Raw genomic sequence first — 23938 nt, forward strand, 5'->3', positions numbered from 1 at the left:
TAGTCAATGATTACATTTCTCTAAAACAGGTTATAGGCTACATGTGCACCACCAAGTCAGAACAGTAGGCAAATTAAGAGGGGAAAGTAGACCAAATTATTAGGGTGAGGCATATGGGCTACTAACAGCTTACTACACAACATACACTTAGTATTACTTTCTTAGCTACAGTATACATATCTCCTTGGCATATTACATAATTTAAGCAGCAGCATACAATAAATTTTTTGACTCACCTTGTTGTGCTGTGCTCACTTGAACAGGAAGGTGGTGCAGCAGTCCTTCATGGGCACATTTTGTCATCAAACTTTGTCATCAAAGTCTGGCATTCTCTGGATTTATGGTGCTTTCAAGACAACTGGGAACTCTGAAAAAAACAAGGTTGAATCATGATGTCTTCAGTGATTTTCAAGTCGTAGCTCTAGAAAGAGGCCCGAGTTCCCGATTTACAATTCCGAGTTAGAAGACCGTTCCAAACGTATTTTCCCAGTCGGAGCTCGTTTTTTCTAGAGTTCCCAGTTGTCTTGAACTCACTCAAGTAAGATTTCCCAGTTCCGAGTTAACAGTTGTTTTGAGCACGGCAGAAGTCATGCTGGATTGACAGCATGGCCAAAGTTGAATGTTTATCATTTTAAGCTTGGAAAAGAGACCCTTAAACCCAGACTTGGGACCACACAGCCACTCCACTGAATAGCAGGCTAGTGATTGATTTGCAATGCTTGCAGTTAGCCACTGATTCCTTCCAAACCACTCATTGTTGAATTTGCAATTTCCAACTTGTTGTGTAATGTTTATGTCCAATTGCCGATGAGCACTGTTACGTTTTATCTATAATTTCTCTTCATTATTTCTCTTCATATGACAAGGATTAAAAAGGATTTGCCAGTAGATTGTTGACTTGATTCATGATGATGACTGCTAGCTAAGATTTTGAAAGTATGATGTTGACATGATCAGTCCAATCAAAGTTACTGTAGATATAACGTGATTTGACATTTTATCTGTGGCCAATGACCTTGAGCATTCTTGGATGGGCACTTCTAATGTAACTCTATGGCAGCACCCAAGAGGCTTGTATTTTCGAGCTCTACCCTTAGATTGGGCGGTGACCTCGTGTCCCCATGAGTGACAGAACACTGAGCCAATCACGGTGCAACTAGAGAACATTACCAACCACTACGCTCCGTATTTTCCGCTGGCTGCCCCACCACCACAGAAAGCACTGAGCTAGGCTGAAACACCTGCATTTTGGAGCTGCCTTACTCAAGAAAGCAAAAAAGAGACCATGTTTGTATGTGGCTTTATTAACTCAATGATATACAGTTGAAGTCAGAAGTTTACATACACTTAGGTTGGAGTCATTAAAACTCGTGTTTCAACCACTCCACAAATTTCTTGTTAACAAACTATAGTTTTGGCAAGTCGGTTAGGACATCTACTGCATGACACAAGTAATTTTTCCAACAATTGTTTATGGACAGATTATTTCACTTATAATTCACTGTATCAAAATTCCAGTGGGTCAGAAGTTTACATCCACTAAGTTGACAGTGCCTTTAAACAGCTTGGAAAATTCCAGAAAATTATGTCATGGCTTTAGAAGCTTCTGATAGGCTAATTGACATCATTTCAGTCAATTAGAGGTGTACCTGTGGATGTATTTCAAGGCCTACCTTCAAACCCTTTGCTTGACATCATGGGAAAATCAAAAGAAATCAGCCAAGATCTCAGAAAAATAATTGTAGACCTCCACAAGTCTGGTTCATCCTTGGGAGCAATTTCCAAACGCCTGAAGGTACCACGTTCATCTGTACAAACAATAGTACGCAAGTATAAACACCATGGGACCACGCAGCCGTCATACCGCTCAGGAAGGAGACGCGTTCTGTCTCCTAGAGATGAACATACTTTGGTGCGAAAAGTGCAAATCAATCCCAGAACAACAGCAAAGGACCTTGTGAAGATGCTGGAGGAAACAGGTACAAAAGTATATATCCACAGTATAACTAGTCCTATATCGACATAACCTGAAAGGCCGCTCAGCAAGGAAGAAGCCACTGCTCCAAAACCGCCATAAAAAAGCCAGACTATGGTTTGCAACTGCACATGGGGACAAAGATCGTACTTTTTGGAGGAAAAAGGGGGTGCCTTGCAAGCCGAAGAACACCATCCCAACCGTGAAGCACGGGGGTGGCAGCATCATGCTGTGGGGGTGCTTTGCTGCAGGAAGGACTGGTGCACTTCACAAAATAGATGGCATCATGAGGAAGGAAAATGATGTGGATATATTGAAGCAACATCTCAAGACATCAGTCAGGAAGTTAAAGCTTGGTTGTAAATGGGTCTTCCAAATGGACAATGACCCCAAGCATACTTCCAAAGTTGTGGCAAAATGGCTTCAGGACAACAAAGTCAACGTATTGGAGTGGCCATCACAAAGCCCTGACCTCAATCCTATAGAAAATGTGTGGGCAGAGCTGAAAAAGCGTGTGCGAGCAAGGAGGCCTACAAACCTGACTCAGTTACACTAGCTCTGTCAGGAGGAATGGGCCAAAATTCACCCAAGTTAAACAATTGAAAGGCAATGCTACCAAAGACTAATTGAATGTGATGAAAGAAATAAAAGCTGAAAGAAATAATTCTCTCTACTATTATTCTGACATTTGACATTCTTAAAATAAAGTGGTGATCCTAACTGACCTAAAACAGGGAATTTTTACTGGGATTAAATGTCAGGAATTGTGAAAAACGGAGTTTAAATGTATTTTTTTCACATTGTTTGCAAACTGATATGATATATTTTTTATTTATTCTGATAAAAATGTGGGGCTCAAAACAGGTGGGTCTCTGCCCTACCTACCCCGAATGATGGGTCGCCACTGATTCATTTGTGCATGTCCATCACCCATTTCGTATATGTTACAAATTACAACTCATTATGTTTTACGAATAAGCAAAACGCACAATATGTTACGTATTTTCCAAACAAATTATATGTTACAAATTCGAGCTAGGTGGCTAACGTTAGCTAGCTCGCTAATATTAGCTAGACTAGGGTCTAGGGTTAAATTGAGGAGTTAGGTTAAAGGGTTAGGTGAAGGGTTAGCTGAAAGTGTTAAGGTTAGGGTTAGCTAAATGCTAAGTAATTGCTGGTAGCTAAAAAGTAGTAAGTAGTTGAAAGGTTGCTAATTAGCTAAAATTGTCCGTGATGAGATTCAAACTCACAACCTTTTGAGTTGCTAGACATTGGTGTTATACTCCCACCCATCTAACCACCCTCCTTTCGTTTTTGCCTTGAGTAACCATCTGTTTTATGTAACCATACCAAATGTACATATCATACTAAATGGAGTGTCTCGGATTTAGGTACAGAATAAAACGAAATGCTCGGAGACCAGGTTACACTTTGGTATGTTCTATTGAGAACAGTCTGGGACTCGTTTCCTTCTCAAATATATATGACTTAAGTCAGATGTAATTAACCGCAATTCACTGGTCTCAAATATAACTACGATACACAGAACCATGGCGGACCCATTGTAAAATGAGAGGCTTTTCTCCATATTAAAACGTGTCCAAGTGAAACATGCCTAGCTCTGCCCACTGGAGCGTGGTTTACAGAGTGTTCTTTGAAATAAAATATCTTCACATTCCAATTGATCGAGTTCTCACCACGCCGGCCTGGATCCATGGCAGAGTCCTCCTTCCATATGGGCTGACTTAGTAGCTCTGTTTGTCTGCTTTGTATAGCTCCCATATCTTATGATAGTTTATACAGTTTTGCCCTGTTTATAAGAACTATAGTGTAGTAGTCAATGAAAAGTTGTGGTAAGTCAAGTCCAACCCCTGGGCATAAAGGGGTATTTTGTCATAATAGTTTTCCTATCTGGTGAAAGGAAATAACCCAGCTCAGACACCAAGCACCAACACCTGCTAGATGTTGAGCAATTTAATAAATCCTAAACTATTTTGCAACATTGTCAGCTTTACCTATAGTGAAATGTGCCTATGTAGCCTACATAAGATAATAAGTAAATAAGTAAGCAAACCTTGGAAAGGTAAACAAGTGGATGTGTGCGAGGGGGGAGTGTCTCAGGCTGGCATCGTATTATTTGTTTATTATTTCGGTTTAAACGTGGCAACAATACAATAAATATCCTCGGTGATATTCACCTATAATATGACAGTTTTGGATTCACAGGAAATAACACTTTGGGAACATTCACAGTGAGAACACAACATCTATTACACAGAAACAAACAAAGCCACACCTATAAGGATTTGTGAATAGTAGTATGCAGAAAGAGGAATGTCATTTAAGCAGTATTGTCTGTATTACAGCTACAGTATTTTCTGTATGTCATGCAGTAGGCCTAGTCAGCTCATGGTAACTTACTTGATACAGACACCAACACTCCATTTATCAACATTGGTCTGGAAAACAGTGGTATAAGATCTCAACAGCACACGTTAAGAAAAAACAAAATGGTATATCCCTTTCTTTCCCGAAATCTCAGTGGTCACCGGTCCTTCCCTTATGTAGTGGCAGAAAATGACAATAGTGGCAGGTTTATACACAAACAAATGATTGATGTTAATTCCACAGACCAGACCAATCAACTTGGAGTTACTTATTGAACCATCTTACACCTCTCTACTTCCCTTGGTTCATGTGTTCTAATGAACACTTGAGTAGACTAAACTCTCATTCTGCTGTAACTCTCTCTACTTACAGAAACACACCTTAAACAAAGAGAAGGTACAGTTGGTCAAAGATGTGACAGACTAATACCGCCTTGAGATTCTTCAATCTATTTAGTGCTTGGATGTATCAACCATGTGGCCGATCTGATCACAGGACTTCCGAAAAACTGAAAACAAACCAACACATTCACCAAAAAATACAATTCTATAAAAAGGTGAAACTATTTCAAAAGGCATACATTCTTTGTACAAATAAATCGTAAGAAATTATAAAAATGTGATGAGAAACACAAAACAGATACAAAAGTAAAATAAAACCTCATTTGGTAATTGCAAAACCTCCCCACTTTATGTTCCCTTCTTAGTGGACAGATTTTGGAAAGCGAGGGACATGGAATGCTCTGAAATGCAATGTAACATTCTCATTCAGTCTAATTAGGACTGGAGACATGAGAACAAGACAACCTTCAGTGAAGGTAAGTCTCTTTTCTTTGTAAACAATTACTCCTATATTTAAAGTGGTTTTGGGGCAGATGTATTTTGGAAGAGAAATTAGTCTCAAAATACCTTTCTCCTCTTTTCACATCAGTTCATAACATGTCAGGGAAAAACGATTGCTCCTTTTGTTATCAACCAGAATATTCTGATTTGTTGCGTTTGTAGAGAATTGATAGTCATGTTTACTCATCTGTTACCAGATGCCTTGTTCCTTTTTTATGTGCATTGCACCCACTAGCCCCATCCCTACTACAACAATCTCACATTTCATTGCCTATGTTTTGATAGTGTTTTAAATTAACTTATGACTGATTCCGTTAGCTAGGCCAATTGCAGGACAATCGCTCGCCTCTTTGATCCTCCAGGAACTTGTCACTCTTCTCCGAGTGGGTAGAAGTTTTGAGTTCTGCAGGCAGGCTGCATGCTGGGATAGCTGTGGGCGGCATGGGAGGTATAAGGCAGCCAATAGAGTGAGAGGAAAATACAGCCACAGCTTCTCACACCACTGCCACCCTCAGGACAAACCACATCAAACCAACTGGCATAAACCATGACACACACCATGTCAAATCATCAGCTTCCCATTCTGGTAGAGTAAGGGATGGGCGTTGAAGCTAGGTCATGGTCTCCCCCCGGGTGGGTTTTGGGGGGGGGGGGGGACACTGGAGGAGGTGGAGGGAGGGAGGCTACTCGAAGGCCCAGACCTCCACACTGTGGATGATGAAGTCTTTCTGGGTAGAGAGGGGCTGGTTGTGGAAAGTGGCACAGCTGGAGGTGGTGCCGTGGTACAGGTCAGCATCCAGCCACAGCCCTATCTGACCTCTAGGGAGAGGGCGAGGGAGAGAAAAGGGAGGGAAGGAGAAAGAGGGAGAGAGACAGGGAAAAGTCAGACAATCTCATGACAACTACCAGTTGACTTCAACCGAGAGCGAGAGAGCAGGTCACACAAAGATAGTCTCACATTGCTCAACCACATACAGTACCTTCAGAAAGTATTCACACCCCTTGACTTTTTCCACATTTTGTTGTGTTACAGCCCAAATTTAAAATTGATTCAATTGAGATTTTGTGTCACTGGCCTACACACAATACCCCATAATGCCAAACTAGAATTATGTTTTGACAAATTAATTAAAAATGAAAAGCTGAAATGTCTTGTGTCAATAAGTATTCAACCCCTTTGTTATGGCAAGCCTAAATAAGTTCAGGAGTAAACATTTGCTTAACAAGTCACATAATAAGTTGCATGGACTCACTTTGTGCAATAATAGTGTTTAACATGATTTTTGAATGACTACCTCATCTCTCTACCCCACACATACAATTATCGGTAAGGTCCCTCAGTCGAGCAGTGAATTTCAAACACAGATTCAACCACAAAGACCAGGGAGGTTTTTCAATGCCTCGCAATGAAGGGCACCTATTGGTAGATGGGTAAAAACCAGAGCTTGAATAATTTTTTTAAAGAATAATGTGCAAATATTGTACAATCCAGGTGTGCAAAGCTCTTAGGAGACTTACCCAGAAAGACTCACAGCTGTACTCACTGCCAAAGGTGATTCTAACATGTACTGACTCAGGGGTGGGAATACTTATGTAAATTAGATATTTCTGTATTTCAGTTTCAATAAATTTGCTAACATTTCTACTAACATGTTTTCACTTTGTCATTATGGAGTATTGTGTGTGGAAGGGTGAGATTTGTCAAAATTGATAAAATAATTTTTACTACAGGCTGTAACACAAAATGTGGAATAAGTCAAATGGTATGAATACTTTCTGAAGGGACTGTATATTCAGATACACTCACCCTCCTCCTCCCATCTGAAGAGAGTCTATGTTGCCTTTCACAAAGTAGGAGTTCTCCCCAGTCCAGCGGTACACCTGAGCACAGGAAAAGCAATCCACAGCAAGTCAGGCAGCAAAGCAATGACAGAGGTCAAACATTCATTATAAAACTTGAACATAGGTATGTGGATAAAACACAGAGTATACATATGAGAGTATGTCTGACCTTGATCTCAGGGCAGAAACTGAAGAGGAAGGTCTCTCCCGTGCCGTAGCAGTGCTCACTTACTCTGAAGGGATGGGTGGAGTATCCCCCAAACAACTGGGGGGGGGGGAAGAGAAAAAGAGAGCGAATAAAACTCAAGAGTCCAATACAAATTGAGCACCATGGTCAGTGTGTGTACCTGGTTGTCCATGTCTTTGATGACCAGTAGCACAGGGCTGTCCACCTCTAATAGGCTCCTGTACAGGGTCTTTAGGCTGGTCCCGTGTTCCACCGTACTGTAAGCCAGTCGCCATGGATACCCCTGCACCCGCGCTGGCAGCCGACACGCAAGCTGTGGGGAGAGAGAAAGACACGTGATTCAGGAAAGTGTGTATTTCTGAGTTTGTGTAGGTGAAGTCACACTGTTGCAGTTGGTATGTTTTCTTGATTGAAAGTGTTTTGTGTGTCATGGCATGTGTGTGTTTACCTTTTCTATGTGTGTGTCCTGTAGCAGAGCGCTGGGATCACTGAGCATGGGCAGTAGATCCGCCAAAGGCTCCTCCCCATCGTAGCTGCCAAAACTCTGCCTGCGCTTCGCCTCGTTGATGGTGATGATCTACGAACACAACCATGTACGGTCAGACATCTCAACCGTACAGTCAAAACACACTAAACTCAATGCATGGTCAAACCATTGAACACAGCTTGCTCCAAACACAAAAAAACGCACATACAACCACAGTTACAAAACACTTGACTACAATGCGAACATATAACACCACAGTCAAAATAATACTCTCATCTGTGCGGTCATGCCATGTGAACTCACCTCCCAGCTGCGAGAAGACTTGGGGTCACTGAAGAAGTTATCGATCATGTTGAGCTCGTCCTTCTCTACAACCACAAAGCCCTGCTCTCTGGCCTCCTTACCGTACACGTCAGGAGACCACTGGACGAAGAACGCATACAGGTGGTCCACCCTGAAACACACCACACATTTATGTTTCAGAACATTCATTCAACGTTTATATCATTGTGAATACACCACAGTTCTCATAAAGAGGTTCTGGCTGTGACTGTTCTCATTGGTTGACCTCTCACCTCTCCTGGGGCACAGCAAACCAGTACTCCGGCTGCTTTCCTCGCGTGTGGGCGGGGCTTGATGTCCGGCCAATGATGAAGGATTTCCTCATGGGCTTGCCCACCTTGAAGCAGAGGAACATGGGTGGGGTCTTACTCTTCTCCTCTGTGGAGAGCAGCATGTCTGCAGAGAGAGAGAAAATATGTAATATTGAAACAATGCAGTACAAGAAACTGCACAAAACGCTTCTGAACACTCACTTTGGATGGGCGCTTGCATCCTCTCCAGCAGCCAGGACTTCACCTCCGCCTCGTTGCTCCTCTTCCGCTTCTCTTCCTCACTCAGCCCCTCCTCTACCATTGGTCCGTTCTGCAGCTCCTCTGCAGGGCTGGGTTCCTGAGAACTACATTTCCCCGAAGCCGCAGCGGTCTCACTCAAGCTCAGCTTCCTATTTTGGTCAATTTCTGATTCTGATTGGTCGCTAATGCTAACACTGTTCACCAGTTGCCCTGTAGAGTTCCCATCTTTGGCTTGGCGTATGGCTAGACTAGCAGGCTTCTCCTTCAACAGTTCAGTGTCTTTCTCAGTCTCTGAAAGGACAGGCAGTGATTCTGTAGTTTCCTCAATGGAGCTGTTCTGTACCAGTCCTTCATCCTCCTCCCCTTTCTGCGAGGTCAGTGGGACTGGGTCAGAGAGGGACTGGTCCTGGGACTCTGCCCGTTTAGGGGAACTAGATCCTGGGAGCTCTCCCTGCTGGTCCTGGCTGGTAGCACTGGCAGGCGGTCTGGATCCACTCACTGGTTCCTCAGCGCTCCCGTTCAAGGGAAGCTCCAGCTCTGTGAAACCCTCGTCTGATGGAGACTGGTCTGCTGGCTCACACTCTGCCCTTTCTATGACTGGGATATAAGAAAACATGCGGTATTATTAAAATGACCACATGGATCAAAATATTGCTCAATTCATATTCAGCATAAGCTATTTTGATTCATATTGATTTTCTATGATTCATCCTGCTCCAATACAGATCATTGTGTGTTATCTCTCAGTCATACCCGTCTCTGACAGGGCAGAGTCGACGTCGTCCAGGACGATGGGTCGTTTGGGATCCAGCGCCTCGTAGCGGCTGAAGGGGTTGAGGTCGCTCTCTGAGGGCAGCTCCTCCCACTCCCCGGGCCTATACAGAGGACACAGATCCTGGGGTAGGTCTCTGTGCGGGGTCAGGAGTCAGGGGGCACCACACGCACATCGCAACGGAGGATGGGAAAATTAAACAAATCATAAATGAACAAAATGAAAATGCAACTCAAAAACAGAACACAAATAAAAGGGAATTCAAAAGGCGAAATTATAATACTACAAATAATAGTAACTAAACAACAATGAACTAGCTAAACGAAAGAAAAAAATATGAATGAGAGTCATGTCTGCCCTTACAATCTGGAACAGGAAACCCTATAGCATGAGCTCGGCAAGTCAGTTAACCTTTTCACCTCAGAGGGAGAAGAAAGAACGAACATGGGAGAGAGGGAGAAGAGTGCAGGAAGAGGTAGAAAGAGCAAGAAGACAGAATGCGACACATAACGAATAAGTAAGAAAAGCAAGGTTAAGATAAGATCAAGAAAGGGGGAAAATAAGGGTTTAAATAGGGCGTGAAAGATGAATTGACAGCGCGAAAAAGTCTCAGGATGACAGGGTGGGTCCTTACGACGGCAGCGCGTCCTTCAGCTTCATGCGGGAGATGTCGTCATAGAGGGCCACAGACACCACCTCCTCCATGGGGCAGATCAGGCCGTACTCCTCACAGCCGTGCTCGATCACCAGGGGGTCCGACTTGTGAGGGTCAAACATGATGTTGTTGGGCGTCACGATCATCACCCCTCCCACCACACCCTGGGAGACACAATAAAAGACAGGAGTTTAAATCTCTGTTGTGGTGGTTGTTTTCATTTCAAAATGGCCTCCGGCGTGGCCACTCACCATTCCGTCAGTGAAGTACTTGCAGCTCATCTTGATGAACTTGACTATGGCGGGGCTCTCGTCCTCGGACAGGGGAGACCGCTCACGTCGTAACGGTCTTACTGACCTGCCGCTGGAGTCTCCATCCTGTAACATTGCCAGGCAACATGGACGAGCAGAGAACTAGGATCAAATTGATGACTTTAGTCTGGTTCTTCTTAACAAGGAGAACTGACTTACCTGTGACACCTTCTCTGATAGGCCATTGGTGGAGGTGGGGTCAGAAGAACCCACAGACTGAGAGTCGGCTTCCGATTGGCCCATGTCAGGAACAAACAGCTTCTGCAAGGGTGACGGACAGGTGTGTTAGCCAATCAGAAATCCAGGATTGACAGCAGGAAGTGGTGTGTTATGTGCTGAAAGCTCACCTGTCCAGGATAGACACTGCGGGAGAAGAGGCGGTTGAGCTGCACCAGTTTGTTGGGGTTGATGTTGAACTTCAGAGCAATGCTGTTTAGAGATTCCTGGGGTCCCACCTGTAACATGAAGTTACATCCTTGGTAAATGTGTATTATTTATTACCAAAAGTATCAATCTATCCAAAGCAAAATGCAGCATGAAATACAAAATTAGAAAGCAGAAACCTTGAATCCCTGAATTGCATGCAACTTATTTGCTATTTTATTTAATTACGAAAAGAAAACTTGAGGTTTATTGTCCACATTGCTTTCCTAAGCTAGAGTCTGAGTCCGAACCCCATGTGGGAGTTGTAGTGTCAGAGGGTGGAGGTAGTGAGGCAGCCTGTACTCACAGTATACTCCACTGTCCCGGGGGGCCTCCTCTTCTCTCTCTTGGCCTGGCTGCTCATGTTGCTGCTGTCATCTGAAAGACAGCGAAATAGGTCACGGACACAGTATAGAGATGATAGCCTGAAAACAGCTCAAAAATCGCTCAGCTCATTCAGAAACACAAATGCATGTATACACAAACTAGCGCACACTGCTTTAAATAGAACTATATTAAAATCAAAACCCTTGCTCGCTCACACACACACGGAACACACCCGGCTAGCTAGTATCGTAGTGAACTCTCTACACTACAGTCATAGTCAGCACTTATTACCAGAGCCAGTTCATTAGAACACCCTCCCACTACTTCCTCTACTCCAGCTCCTCTATAGAAACTGGAGGATTTACTCAGCATTGTACAGTAGGCTGTGAGGAGTCCAGCTGTGAGTCACTGTACATCTACACAGAGTTCACCTCTTGTACAGAGCGGTCACTTATTCATTACTGTCTTTGTACTAACTAGTGGCTGTTAGCTTTATCAGATCAAGAAATAGTCATAATATAGACCAAAAATAGTATTTCTGTGTCCTGTCACTAAGTGAATGCAGTGTAGGCCTACATAGACTCCTTGGTCAGTGAGTGCATAACTAGGATGATAGGACTCTCTTTTCGCATTTAATAACATGTTTGTATGGTCATTACGCAACATCCTCGGAATTAAAAGGCTGCAGACTAGGGATGTTAACGGTTAGTCACTTATCGGTCTATAGGTTAATTTGCATAATTGTGTAGAATGAAATTGGTGTCCAAATTTTACAAATCTCGTCAGTCATAAAACCGGAAACAGTGTCGGAGTCGACCGGAATTATTATTTTGCCGAAAATAGTATAGTGAGTGTCTAGAGTAAGAAAGTAGCTTGCTTAATGTCAACTAATGGCTCTGTCTCTAGTCAGAGTGAGCCATGAGCAAGCCAGAGTGGAGACTCATTGCTAGGCAACTCAGACACAGGCTGCAGCAGTGGAGCAGAGGGAGAGAGAGAGGAGCAGCTCTCAGCAGCTACTAACAGCTAAGCTAGCAGTAGCAAACAAAAAAGCTTCTCAGAATTTCACTCCTGGTTTTCATATAAACTTTCTTTCGTTGTCCAGAAGCCAAAATCCTAGTTGTTGCATATTTAGATTTTCCCTCTAAGTTTCTAATGAAGATTAGGTTTTTTTCTGCATAGAAAAGTTACTTTTAAAAAAATCATTTTTCAGGGTAAACTTAAACGACTAGAACCAACAATCACCAAAATAAAGGCTTTACAGTCAGGGAGAATCTAAAATCCCAAAATTATGCATTTAGGATAATTTGATTTTGCTATAATGTTTGAGTCACTCAGATCGCATTGCAGGAAATTAGCATTAAAACTGAAAAATTCTCTCTCCGCCACATGGCAAAATGTGTAGAATTTCATTTTGTCACTGTGGCCAACAGGAGTGCCTCTAAAATTTCCGATCAGCCATGCGGTAGCAGAGAGAACAGTCTATGACTTGGGTGGTTGGAGTCTGACAATTTGTTGTGATGTACTGGGCCGACCGCACTACCTTCTGTAGCGCCTTTGCCATTATAGTAAGGTTGGTAGCAGCATGGAAAATCGTTGTCGAAATCTGTTGCAGGTCAAGTCGACTACAAAATCCACAATGCAATGATCTCGCTATAGGCTGGCTAGCAAGCAAACGTAGTTACACACAATAACCGAAAGACAATACCAGGTAGTTAGCTGTAAAATCGCCTAAACAAACTGCACTATTAATTTAGGAGTCCACAATCTGTCTGACATTCGCAACGACAGATATACTTTTGAAGAGATGGGAAACGTTGCCCATGCTATGCCAATGCATTCTGGGCGATTCTGGGGCAAGGAGCTCTCTCCTTCAGGGAGTGAATGGGAGTTTATTGGCCGCTAGCTAAAAACCCAACATTTGCACAAATTTCATCAACAAGAAGTACAACATTACAAATATTTTCTGACATGTGAGATATTAATTATCGTATAGTTTTGGAATCGTGACATTATGTACTTTCGAGGAAAATAGTTTCTTGACATATACACTGACTTTGAGAAGGGATTGCGTAACGATTAGCTTAGCAACCGCGTGACGCAGCATGACAACGTGAACGCGATTGGACGACAGTCTGCTGGGTGGGGCGTTATACGTTCCTTCATTCATTGATTCCTATCTCCTTTCTATAAGATCTCTGGCAACTGCACCATGCAATGCATCCAGACAAATAGGAAAAATGTGCTAGACCCTCCATTCAATTACAAATTCGAGGTAGGTTTATCGCAAAAATATGATCAATTGCTCATTTGAGAGAAGACATCCTCCCGAGTTATGACATCGGCCAGTATTGAAATCTGAAATGTATGATAGACGTTTTTGCGATCAAAAATTCGTATTCCTATTAACTTCCAGTGTAGTGAGAACGACTAAATCACGGTGCTACGTAATACCGGCCGGATTTCTGCCTGCTGAAAATGCCAATAACTCAGACACGTGAAAACATGAAGTGACCCAGAGAAATCGATAGAACATCACTCAGAGATGCACAAAAACAATATAACATTCAAAATGGGTGAACCTTTCCTTTAATGTTTTGTACACTCAGTGTTCTTTAGTGTTGAATATACACTCTTTAGGCTACTTGTGATAGTTCATACGCAGCACACTTCTAATGCCAGGATGATACTGTGGTATGCCATTGAAAAACATGGAGAATTTGGCCTGCCAACTGGCTCTCTCCATCCAACCAAAAGAATCCGAAGGGAGAGCTGAGGATATCCAACCAATTGTCCTAAAATCTGCCAAATCATCAAAAACTGGAAAGACTATGAACAGAATCTAGTCAGTTATGCAGCTTCCTTAGGAAACACTACACAATATACAGTGGGGAGAACAAGTATTTGATACACTGCCAATTTTGCAGGTTTTCCTACTTACAAAGCATGTAGAGGTCTGTAATTTTTATCATAGGTACACTTCAACCGTGAGAGACGGAATCTAAAACAACAATCCAGAAAATCACATTGCATGATTTTTAAGTAAATAATTTGCATTTTATTGCATGACATAAGTATTTGATCACCTACCAACCAGTAAGAATTCCGGCTCTCACAGACCTGTTAGTTTTTCTTTAAGAAGCCCTCCTGGTCTCCACTCATTACCTGTATTAACTGCACCTGTTTGAACTCGTTACCTGTATAAAAGACACCTGTCCACACACTCAATCAAACAGACTCCAACCTCTCCACAATGGCCAAGACCAGAGAGCTGTGTAAGGACATCAGAGATAAAATTGTAGACATGCACAAGGCTGGGATGGGCTACAGGACAATAGGCAAGCAGCTTGGTGAGAAGGCAACAACTGTTGGCGCAATTATTAGGAAATGGAAGAAGTTCAAGATGACGGTCAATCACCCTCGGTCTGGGGCTCCATGCAAGATTTCACCTCGTGGGGAATCAATGATCATGAGGAAGGTGAGGGATCAGCCCAGAACTACACGGCAGGACCTGGTCAATGACCTGAAGAGAGCTGGGACCACAGTCTCAAAGAAAACCATTAGTAACACACTACGCCGTCATAGATTAAAATCCTGCAGCACACGCAAGGTCCCCCTGCTCAAGCCAGCGCATGTCCAGGCCCGTCTGAAGTTTGCCAATGACCATCTGGATGATCCAGAGGAGGAATGGGAGAAGGTCATGTGGTCTGATGAGACAAAAATAAGAGCTTTTTGGTCTAAACTCCACTCGCCGTGTTTGGAGGAAGAAGAAGGATGAGTACAACCCCAAGAACACCATCCCAACCGTGAAGCATGGGGGTGGAAACATCATTCTTTGGGATGCTTTTCTGCAAAGGGGACAGGACGACTGCACCGTATTGAGGGGAGGATGGATGGGGCCATGTATCGCGAGATCTTGGCCAACAACCTCCTTCCCTCAGTAATAGCATTGAATATGGGTCGTGGCTGGGTCTTCCAGCATGACAATGACCCAAAACACACAGCCAGGGCAACTAAGGAGTGGCTTCGTAAGAAGCATCTCATGGTCCTGGAGTGGCCTAGCCAGTCTCCAGACCTGAACCCAATAGAACATCATTGGAGGGAGCTGAAAGTCCGTATTGCCCAGCGACAGCCCCAAAACCTGAAGGATCTGGAGAAGGTCTGTATGGAGGAGTGGGCCAAAATGCCTGCTGCAGTGTGTGCAAACCTGGTCAAGACCTACAGGAAACGTATGATCTCTGTAATTGCAAACAAAGGTTTCTGTACCAAATATTAAGTTGTGCTTTTCTGATGTATCAAATACTTATGTCATGCAATAAAATGCAAATTAACTACTTAAAAATCATACAATGTGATTTTCGGGATTTTTGTTTTAGATTCCGTCTCTCACAGTTAAAGTGTACCTATGATAAAAATTACAGACCTCTACATGCTTTGTAAGTAGGAAAACCTGCAAAATCGGCAGTGTATCAAATACTTGTTCTCCCCACTGTATATACACACAGTACCAGTCAAAAGTTTGGACACCTACTCATTCAAGGGTTTTTTATTTTTACTATGTTATACATTGTAGAATAATAGTGAAGACATCAAAACTATGAAATAACACATATGGAATCATGTAGTAACCAAGAAAGTGTTAAACAAATCAAAATATATTGTTCAAGGTAGCCACCCTTTGACAGCTTTGCACACTCCTGGCATTCTCTCAACCAGCTTCATGAGGAATGCTTTTCCAACAGCCTTGAAGGAGTTCCCACATATGCTGAGCACTTGTTGGCTGCTATTCCTTCACTCTGCGGTCCAACTCATCACTCTCCTTCTTGGTCAAATAGCCCTTACACAGCCTGGAGGTGTGTTTAAGGTCATTGTCCTGTTGAAAAACAAATGATAGTCCCACTAAGCGCAAACCAGATGGGATGGAGTATCGCTGCAGAATGCTGTTGTAGTCATGCTGGTTAAGTGGGCCTTAAATTCTAAAGAAATCACAGACAGTGTCACCAGCAAAGCACCCCCACACCTCCTCCTCCATGCTTCACTGTGGGAACCACACATGCGGAGATCATCCGTTCACTGACTCTGCGTCTCACAAAGACACTGTGGTTGGAACCAAAAATCTCAAATTTGGACTCATCAGACCTAAGGACAGATATCCATAAGTCTAATGTCCATTGCTCGTGTTTCTTGGCCCAAGCAGGTGTCTTCTTCTTATTGGTGTCCTTTTAGTAGTGGTTTCTTTGCAGCAATTCGACCATGAAGGCCTGATTCACGCAGTCTCCTCTGAAAAGTTGATGTTGAGATGTGTCTGTTACTTGAACTCTGTGAAACATTTATTTGGGCTGCAACGAGGTGCAGTTAATGCTGAACTTATCCTCTGCAGCAGAGGTAATGCTGTGTCTTCCTTTCCTGTGGCGGTCCTCATGAGAGACAGTTTCATCATAGCGCTTAATGGTTTTTGCGACTGCACTTGAAGAAACTTTAAAAGTTATTGAAATGTTCTGTATTGACTGACCTTCATGTCTTAAAGTAATGATGGACTGCTTATTTGAGCTGCTCTTGCCATAATATGGACTTGGTCTTTTACCAAATAGGGCTATCCTCTGTATACCACCCCTACCTTGCCACAACACACTGATTGGCTCAAACGCATTAAGGAGGAAAGAAATTCCACAAATTAACTTTTAACAAAGCACACCGGTTAATTGAAATGCATTCCAGGTGACTACCTCATGAAGCTGGTTGAGTGAATGCTAAGAGTGTGCAAAGCTGTCAACAAGGCAAAGGGTGTCTACTTTGAAGAATCTCAAATATAAAATATATTTTGATTTGTTTAACACTTTTTTGGTTACTACATGATTCCATATGTGATATTTCATAGTTGATTTCTTCATTATTATTCTACAATGTATAAAATAGTAAAAATAAAGAAAAACCCTGGAATGACTAGGTGTGGCCAAACTTTTGACTGGTACAGTATACACAAACTTATATGGACACCCCTTCAAGTTAGTGGATTTCAGCCACACCCGTTGCTGACAGGTGTCTAAAATGGCCTTACTGAAGAGCTCAGTGACTTTCAACGTGGCAATGTCATAGGATGTCACCTTTCCAACAAATAAGTTTGTCAAATGACCGCCCTGCTAAAGCTACCCCGGTCAACTGTAAGTGCTGAAGTGCGTAAAAATCGTCCGTCCTCAGTTGAAACACTCACTACCGAGTTCCAAACTGCCCCTGGAAGCAACGTCAGCACAAGAACTGTTCGTCGGGAGCTTCATGAAATTGGTTTCTATGGCCGAGCAGCCAAATATCCCCATGCGTAATGCCAAGCGTCGACTGGAGTGGTGTAAAGCTCGCCACCATTGGAATCTGGAGCAGTGGAAACGCGTTCTCTGTAGTGATGAATCACGCTTCACCATCTGGCAGTCCAACGGACGGATCTGGGTTTGGCGGATGCCAGGAGAACTCTACCTGTCCCAATGCAGTGTCAACTGTAAAGTTTGGTGGAGGAATAATGGTCTGGGGCTGTTTTTCATGGTTCGGGCTAGGCCCCTTAGTTCCAGTGAAGGGAAATCTTAACGCTACAGCATACAATGACATTCTAGACGATTCTGTGCGTCCAGCTTTGTGGCAACAGTTTGGGAAAGGCCATTTCCTGTTTCAGCATGACAATGCTCCCGTGCACAAAGCGAGGTCCATACAGAAATGGTTTGTCGAGATCGGTGTGGAAGAACTTGACTGGCCTGCACAGAGCCCTGACCTCAACCCCACCGAACACCTTTGGGATGAATTGGGACACCGACTGAGAGCCAGGCCTAATCGCCCAACATCAGAGCCCGACCTCACTAATGCTCGTGGCTGAATGGAAGCAAGTCCCCGCAGCAATGTTCCAACATCTAGTGGAAAGCCTTCCCAGAAGAGTGGAGGCTTTTATAGCAGCAAAGGGGAGACCAACTCCATATTAATGCCCATGATTTTGGAATGAGATGTTCGACGAGCAGGTGTCCACACACTTTTGGTCATGTACTGTACTTCTGACCCTTTGTTAATGTGTCCCTGTGCCTATAGAAAGGTCCTGTGTGTGTAGTGTGTGTTTTACCTAAACCTTCAGGTGGGTTTGGTTTCATCCTCTCCTGGGGTTCAGAAAAAGCAGGGAGGTCTGGGCAGGAGATGACGGGCGTCTTCGAGGACGAATCTGACGGGTTCTTCTCAGCCATAGCCTTCTCTGATTGGCTCTGCTTGAGCTGTCTCCGTCTCTTCAACCTGAGGATATGGAGAAAGAGGTGGTCAATCTGTTTACTTCCACTCAACCTTATGAACATTTGATTTCACTACCAATTAAAGTTTCCTGTGAAAAACTCAAAACGTTGCTGTCTTTTGCTTGCTCACTTTCTCCCCACTCTCCTTTCTCTGCTCCTCTTATCCTCTGTCCTTTTTCCTGATTAATTATTGATAGGTCAGGCGGTGATGTCATCGCATCTCCCACCCCCGCCTGCGTGGGTTCATTAACAGGGGAAGCTGCAGTTAACTAAGCCGACATGGCAGCATGCAGCTCTAGAGTCGGATTGAAACGGATTGTAAACAAGGCCCTGGCCGTGTAGGCCCAGTATAGAAAAATTGGGAGAGAGAGGGAGAGAGCGGGGCAGGGAAATCAAAATTCAAGGAAAACAGATGCTGTACAGGCAAAGGACATGTGAAAATTGAGAAGCAGAGAGCTAGACAGAGAGAGCTAGACAGCAAGAGTTACAGAGTGTAATGGAGGAGCACTGGATCAATAGGTTTGGAGAGAAGACAGACCGATACATTTCTGGCCTTCCAATAGCCACTCCTCCATTACGGACACAGCAGCAGAACATACACAGATCTAGTAAACGTTTCAAGAGTCCACTTAGAAATTCCACACAGCACACTCCTGTTTTACACAGGGACATTAGCAAGAGCGGAATGTTGAGATTTTATTTGGCGCTTTACCTTTTTATCCCCCTCTTGCTTTCACTCTATCCTGGTAGCAGAGGAATAGCTGGTCTGCCTGCGTACTCACACAGCAGCAACCTCCTTATCCCAGTAGACAGAGCCAGGTTCTCATGCATCCATCACCACTCCTGGGTGTCTCATGCTTCAGCTACTTACAGGGATAGAAATCCAGTCCGCTACTCTACTGTGCGTGAGTGTTGACGCATGACTCCATTGCATCAGTATCAGCTGTACCCAGTGCAGTGAGGGCCAGATGGCTACAGAGCACTACTCAGTTAACAAAATGTCAGTCAGAGTACGCAGACAGAACAAGTGGACAGTCACTCAATGCACCGTAACAAACAGCATAATCCTGTCCTCCCTCAATTGCTATGCAAACAGTGAAGCAAAACAGTTGCCCCATGCTGGTAACACACACTAAAACCCACTTCACAGGCTGCCTCTAAAACCTCAACACTAAAAACACTTTGGCATAGGCCTAACAGAGGCTATACACAGAAGCACCTTTCACTTACCTGGCAAAGTAGCCCGGCTTCCTCTCTCTCTTCTCCATCAGTGCGGTATCCTAAAGCTGCATGTACCCCAACACACACACACGCTCCGAGCCTGTGAGCAAAACGATCCCCACTCGTCTCCCTTTCCACAGTCTTCCCACTTCCTTATCCTGGGGGAGGAGAACATTTTTTATTGAAGGGAATTAGTGGTGGCTATTAGTGGTGGCTATTCAGCAGCCTGATGGCCTGGGGGTACAAGCTATTGGCCAGTCTGTTAGTTTTAGCCATGATGCTCCTGTACTGCCCGCGGCTGAGTGATCAAAGCGGGGAGAACAGGCTGTGGCTTGGGTGGCTGAGGTCCCTGATGATCTTCTTGGCCTTCCTGCCACACCTGGTGTCGTAGGTGTCCTGGAGGGCAGGCAGTGTGCACCCAATGGTGCGTTCTGCTGAGCATACCACCCTCTGTAGTGCCTTGCAGTCAGCAGCGGTGGAGTTGCCGTACCAAGCTGTGATGCAGCCCAACAGTATGCTCGATGGTGCTCATGTTGAACACTGAGCGTCCTCAGGGACAGACCTAATTTCTTCAGCCTCCTGAGGTTAAAGAGTCGCTATCGTGCCTTCTTCACCACGGTGTCTGTGTGGTTTGACCATTTCAGCTCCTCAGATGTGTACACCGAGGAACTTGACGTTTTTGACTGTCTCCACAGCGGCCCCGTTGATGAGGATGGGGGTGTGCCCAGCCTGAATCCTCCTTTAGTCCACAATCAGTTCCTTTGTTTTGCTGATGTTGAAGGAGAGGTTGTTTACCTGGCACCACACCGTCAGAGTGCCTACATCCTCCCTGTAGGCAGTCTCGTTGTTGGCAATCAGGCCTACTACTGTCGTGTCATCAGTGAACTTGATGGAGTTGGAACTGTGTGAGGCCACGCAGTCGTGGGTATACAGTGAGTACAGGAGGGGACTGAGGACGCACCCTTGTAGGGGCCCCATGTTGAGGATCAGTGTGTAGGTGGTAATGTTGCCTACCTTCACCACCTGGGGGTGGCCTGTCAGAAAGTCCAGGACCCAGTTGCATAGAGAGGAGGTCAGTCCCAGGGCTGTGAGCTTTGTGGTGAGCTTAGAGGGCACTATGGTATTGAAGGCCGAGCTGTAGTCGATGAACAGCATCCTCACATATGCATTCCTCTTGTCCAGGTGGGTGAGGGCAGTGTGCAGTGCAATTGCGATTGCGTAGTTCGTGGATCTGTTGGGCAGTAGGCAAATTGGAGAGGGTCGAGTGTGTCAGGGAGGGAGGAGGTGACCTAGTCTTTGACTAGCCTGTTGAAGCACTTCATTAAGTGAGTGCTACTGGTCGGTAGTTATTCAGTTCAGTTACTTTCCCTTTCTTGGGCACAGGAATGATAGTGGACATCTTGAAGCAAGTGGGGTTAACGGCCTGAGCTAGAGAGATTGAAAATATCACAAAACACAACAGCTAGCTGGTCTGCACATGTTCTGAGGGCGCGGCTAGGGATGACGTCTGGGCCGGCAGCCTTGCGAGGGTTAACGCGATTGAATGACTTACATATGCCCTCCGTGGAAACCTTAAGCACGTGGCCTCGTGGTCATCAGGGGCTCACCTCGGCAGCTCAGAGTCGTTTTGCTCAAAGCGTGAGAAAAAGGTGTTTAGCTCATCCGGTAGGGCGGCGTTGGTGTCCATGCAGTGACAGGATTTATTTTTGTAATCCGTGATAGTTAGAAGCCACTGCTACATATGCCTATTATCCAAACCACTAAATTGCTCCTCCAGTTGTCCCTATACTTGTGTCTCGCCATCTTGATCGATCTGCATAGGTCGTATTTGTACTGTTTAACCATACAACTGTCCCCGGTTACCATGCCGTGTTTATAAGCAGCACCTCTCTCCTTCAGTTTCCCATCAATCCACGGTTGAAGTTTTGAAAGATACCATCGGTATTACATTATCTATGCATTTTTCGATAAATCCGGTGACTCAGTAAAAGCACATCCCTCGGCTTCCTAAAGAAAATGGCCCTAGTCATTCAGCTCACAATTTGATTTAGCTACCAACTTCATCAGTCTTTTCCAGTTGCATGTTAAGGCCATAGTGGTTGCAATGACATGATCTCATTCTGTTATCATGTTTGCCGTGCTACCTGCTCATTTGCAAAGCATATTGCAAACGCATAGCTTATCAGTCTCAAATTCCACTGTGTGTGAGAGTTTAATATTTGCCTTTCGATTAGTGGGTGGTTATGAATAGGTGATTATGGGTGCATCTTATCCTGATCCACTGCAACAGCTCACAATGAAAAGCATAGCAAATTGCTGTAGTAACCAATGTTTTATTATACACATTGGTAGTAACTCTCTGAGCAACTGCATTATACTCAAGGTGATACTGACTACTCTCTTCATGACAGGTCATCTCTTTTAGATAACTAACTAGGGACTTTTTTACAATACCTAACGTTAGCTCCATTACGTAACATTTTTGATGGCTGTAGGCAGCTAACAAGTGCAGCAGAAATTAAACACCCAACATTGAGCCTTTTGATATTGGCAGACAATCTAGAGCCAAATAGCTAGCTAGACAGCAACACGGCAAAACTATAGCAATTAACGTCGTTAGCTAAAATGTTCCTATCCGTTAACCGTTAACGTTATCGTTTTCTAACTCTAACTTACTGTTGACCTAGCTAGCTAACTTACTTCGTCTTCTAAGAGATCTAGCTACGTTAGGTAGCTAGTCAAGATTGCTAGCTCATACAAGCGAAAGCTAGCTTTAACAGCTAACTAACGTTTGCTAGCTAGCTTAAATTACCCACCGTGTTTCTAGCTAACGTTACATCCTTTGCTTTGGTTGCTTCGCTTGTTCCTGGTGCAGCAATTCAGAGATTTCCCGATAATTATGTAACGTTATGCAACCTGGGTCTACTGACTGTCTGGATGTATGTTGCGCGAAGCTGTGGAGAGAGAGGACACTTTCAGCTACGCAAACGGGACAAGGTCCACACACAACTGACAGCTGAGGTGATGCTGGCTCAGCTCGTTAACCGTAGCCTAGCTTCGTCAAATATGACGTTATCTGTGGCTGCGTAGGCACATTCATTAGTCAGTTTGTTTCTGATCAGTGCTATCTGGGATCCTTGGGACGTCCCTACCCCCTAAACCCTAACGTACCTTTACCAGAACCGCTACATTTCAACTTCAAATGGGGGGGTAGGGACGTCCCAAGGCTTCCATTCGGTCGCGTGGTTATCCTTTGGCAACCAGTTTATAAATTAACGTGAGCTACGATTTCCAAATAGTGGACATTCATGCATAAAACGTTGAAATATCATCCAATGGTAGCTACGTGCAAACATAACTACATTTTCATACGTCGAATACAAAAACAACCAGTCCAGTTTACCTTACCTCATGCCATGGCATTTTCAACCTTTTCCTGTTTACGCATGCACAGGGACAAACGTAAATTAATCGCTTACCACATAATAATCTTCAGAATTGACTTTGTCAAAGAAACAAAATAACAATGGCTCTACAACGATTGTGAAAACTGGGGACATGTTCGGGTTAAGTGGGTTAAAATCTTCCTCGAAGTCGGACAAACATGACGTGAGACATGCCAAAATGTAGCCCAACCGGCCGGTCGCCAGATGGCCCTATTATTCCTTTTACGTCGTTTGTAATAATAGTGCCATACCATCTGGCGGCCGGTTGGGCTAGCCAAAATGGGGGTTTTCAGAGAAAACAACTAATTTATTATAATGAAAACAAACCACTATTGGAATTTTCAACATGGTTTAGTTAGAGCTTAGATGCATGTGATCCAACTGTAAAATGTTGTGTTTTATCCAAATTTACACACAATGTCCACGGATGACGCCATCACACTGCCCTATCCCATCTGGACAAGAGGAATACCTAGAGGAATATCATTGACTACAGCTCAGCCTTCAACACCATAGTACCCTCCAAGCTCATCATTAAGCTTGGGGCCCTGTGTCTGAACCCTGCCCTGTGCATCTGGGTCCTGGACTTTCTGAGGGGGGCCGCCCCCAGGTGGTGAAGGTAGGCAACAACACCTCCACTATGCTGATCCTCAACACAGGGGCCCCACAAGGGTGCGTACTCGGCCTCCTCCTATACTCCCTCTTCACCCATGACTGCGTGGCCATGCACGTCTCCAACAAAATTATCAAGTTTTCAGATGACACAACAGTGGTAGGCCAGATTACCAACAACAATGAGACATCCTACAGGGAGGTGTTGAGGGCCCTGGCGGAGTGGTGCCAGGAAAATAACCTCTCTCAACATCAACAAAACGAAGGAGCTGATCGTGGACTTCAGGAGACAGAGCGCACGCCCCTATTCACATCGATGGGGCAGCAGTGGAGAAGGTGAAAA

At 44.2% G+C, this 23938-nt stretch overlaps 1 protein-coding gene across 4 annotated transcripts; it reads right to left on the bottom strand.

The window, feature by feature from the left end:
• Positions 1-4103: 4103 nt before the first annotated feature.
• On the bottom strand, positions 4104-23191 carry LOC121552875 (nuclear receptor coactivator 7). 4 transcript variants are annotated; one of them, XM_041865959.2, is made up of 18 exons: positions 23017-23191; positions 22354-22491; positions 19547-19695; positions 18157-18320; positions 11044-11114; positions 10661-10768; positions 10473-10574; positions 10254-10379; positions 9982-10166; positions 9329-9483; positions 8537-9172; positions 8297-8459; positions 8025-8175; positions 7683-7811; positions 7395-7547; positions 7217-7312; positions 7013-7086; positions 4104-6024 (listed from the first exon to the last, which is right to left on the bottom strand). In XM_041865959.2, exons 3-18 carry the CDS (start codon positions 19582-19584, stop codon positions 5889-5891), a joined length of 2487 nt encoding a protein of 828 aa, XP_041721893.2. In that variant the 5' UTR covers positions 19585-19695; positions 22354-22491; positions 23017-23191; the 3' UTR covers positions 4104-5888. The 4 variants fall into 4 exon arrangements, with proteins under 4 accessions (XP_041721893.2, XP_041721894.2, XP_041721895.2 ...); XM_041865960.2 differs by lacking the exon at positions 23017-23191 and adding an exon at positions 22946-22995; XM_041865961.2 differs by lacking the exon at positions 22354-22491.
• Positions 23192-23938: the final 747 nt, after the last annotated feature.

The sequence above is a fragment of the Coregonus clupeaformis genome, chromosome 36 (genome assembly GCF_020615455.1).
Source record: "Coregonus clupeaformis isolate EN_2021a chromosome 36, ASM2061545v1, whole genome shotgun sequence".
In the NCBI taxonomy this organism is placed as follows: domain Eukaryota; kingdom Metazoa; phylum Chordata; class Actinopteri; order Salmoniformes; family Salmonidae; genus Coregonus; species Coregonus clupeaformis.

Coding starts and splice junctions, on each gene's coding strand:
- LOC121552875 (XM_041865961.2), bottom strand. CDS start 19,584: ATGGAGAAGAGAGAGAGGAAGCCGGGCTACTTTGCCAG. Junction 10,380..10,472: donor TATCAGAGAAGGTGTCACAG/GTAAGTCAGTTC, acceptor GCAATGTTACAG/GATGGAGACTCCAGCGGCAG. Junction 9,173..9,328: donor CTCTGCCCTGTCAGAGACGG/GTATGACTGAGA, acceptor CTTATATCCCAG/TCATAGAAAGGGCAGAGTGT.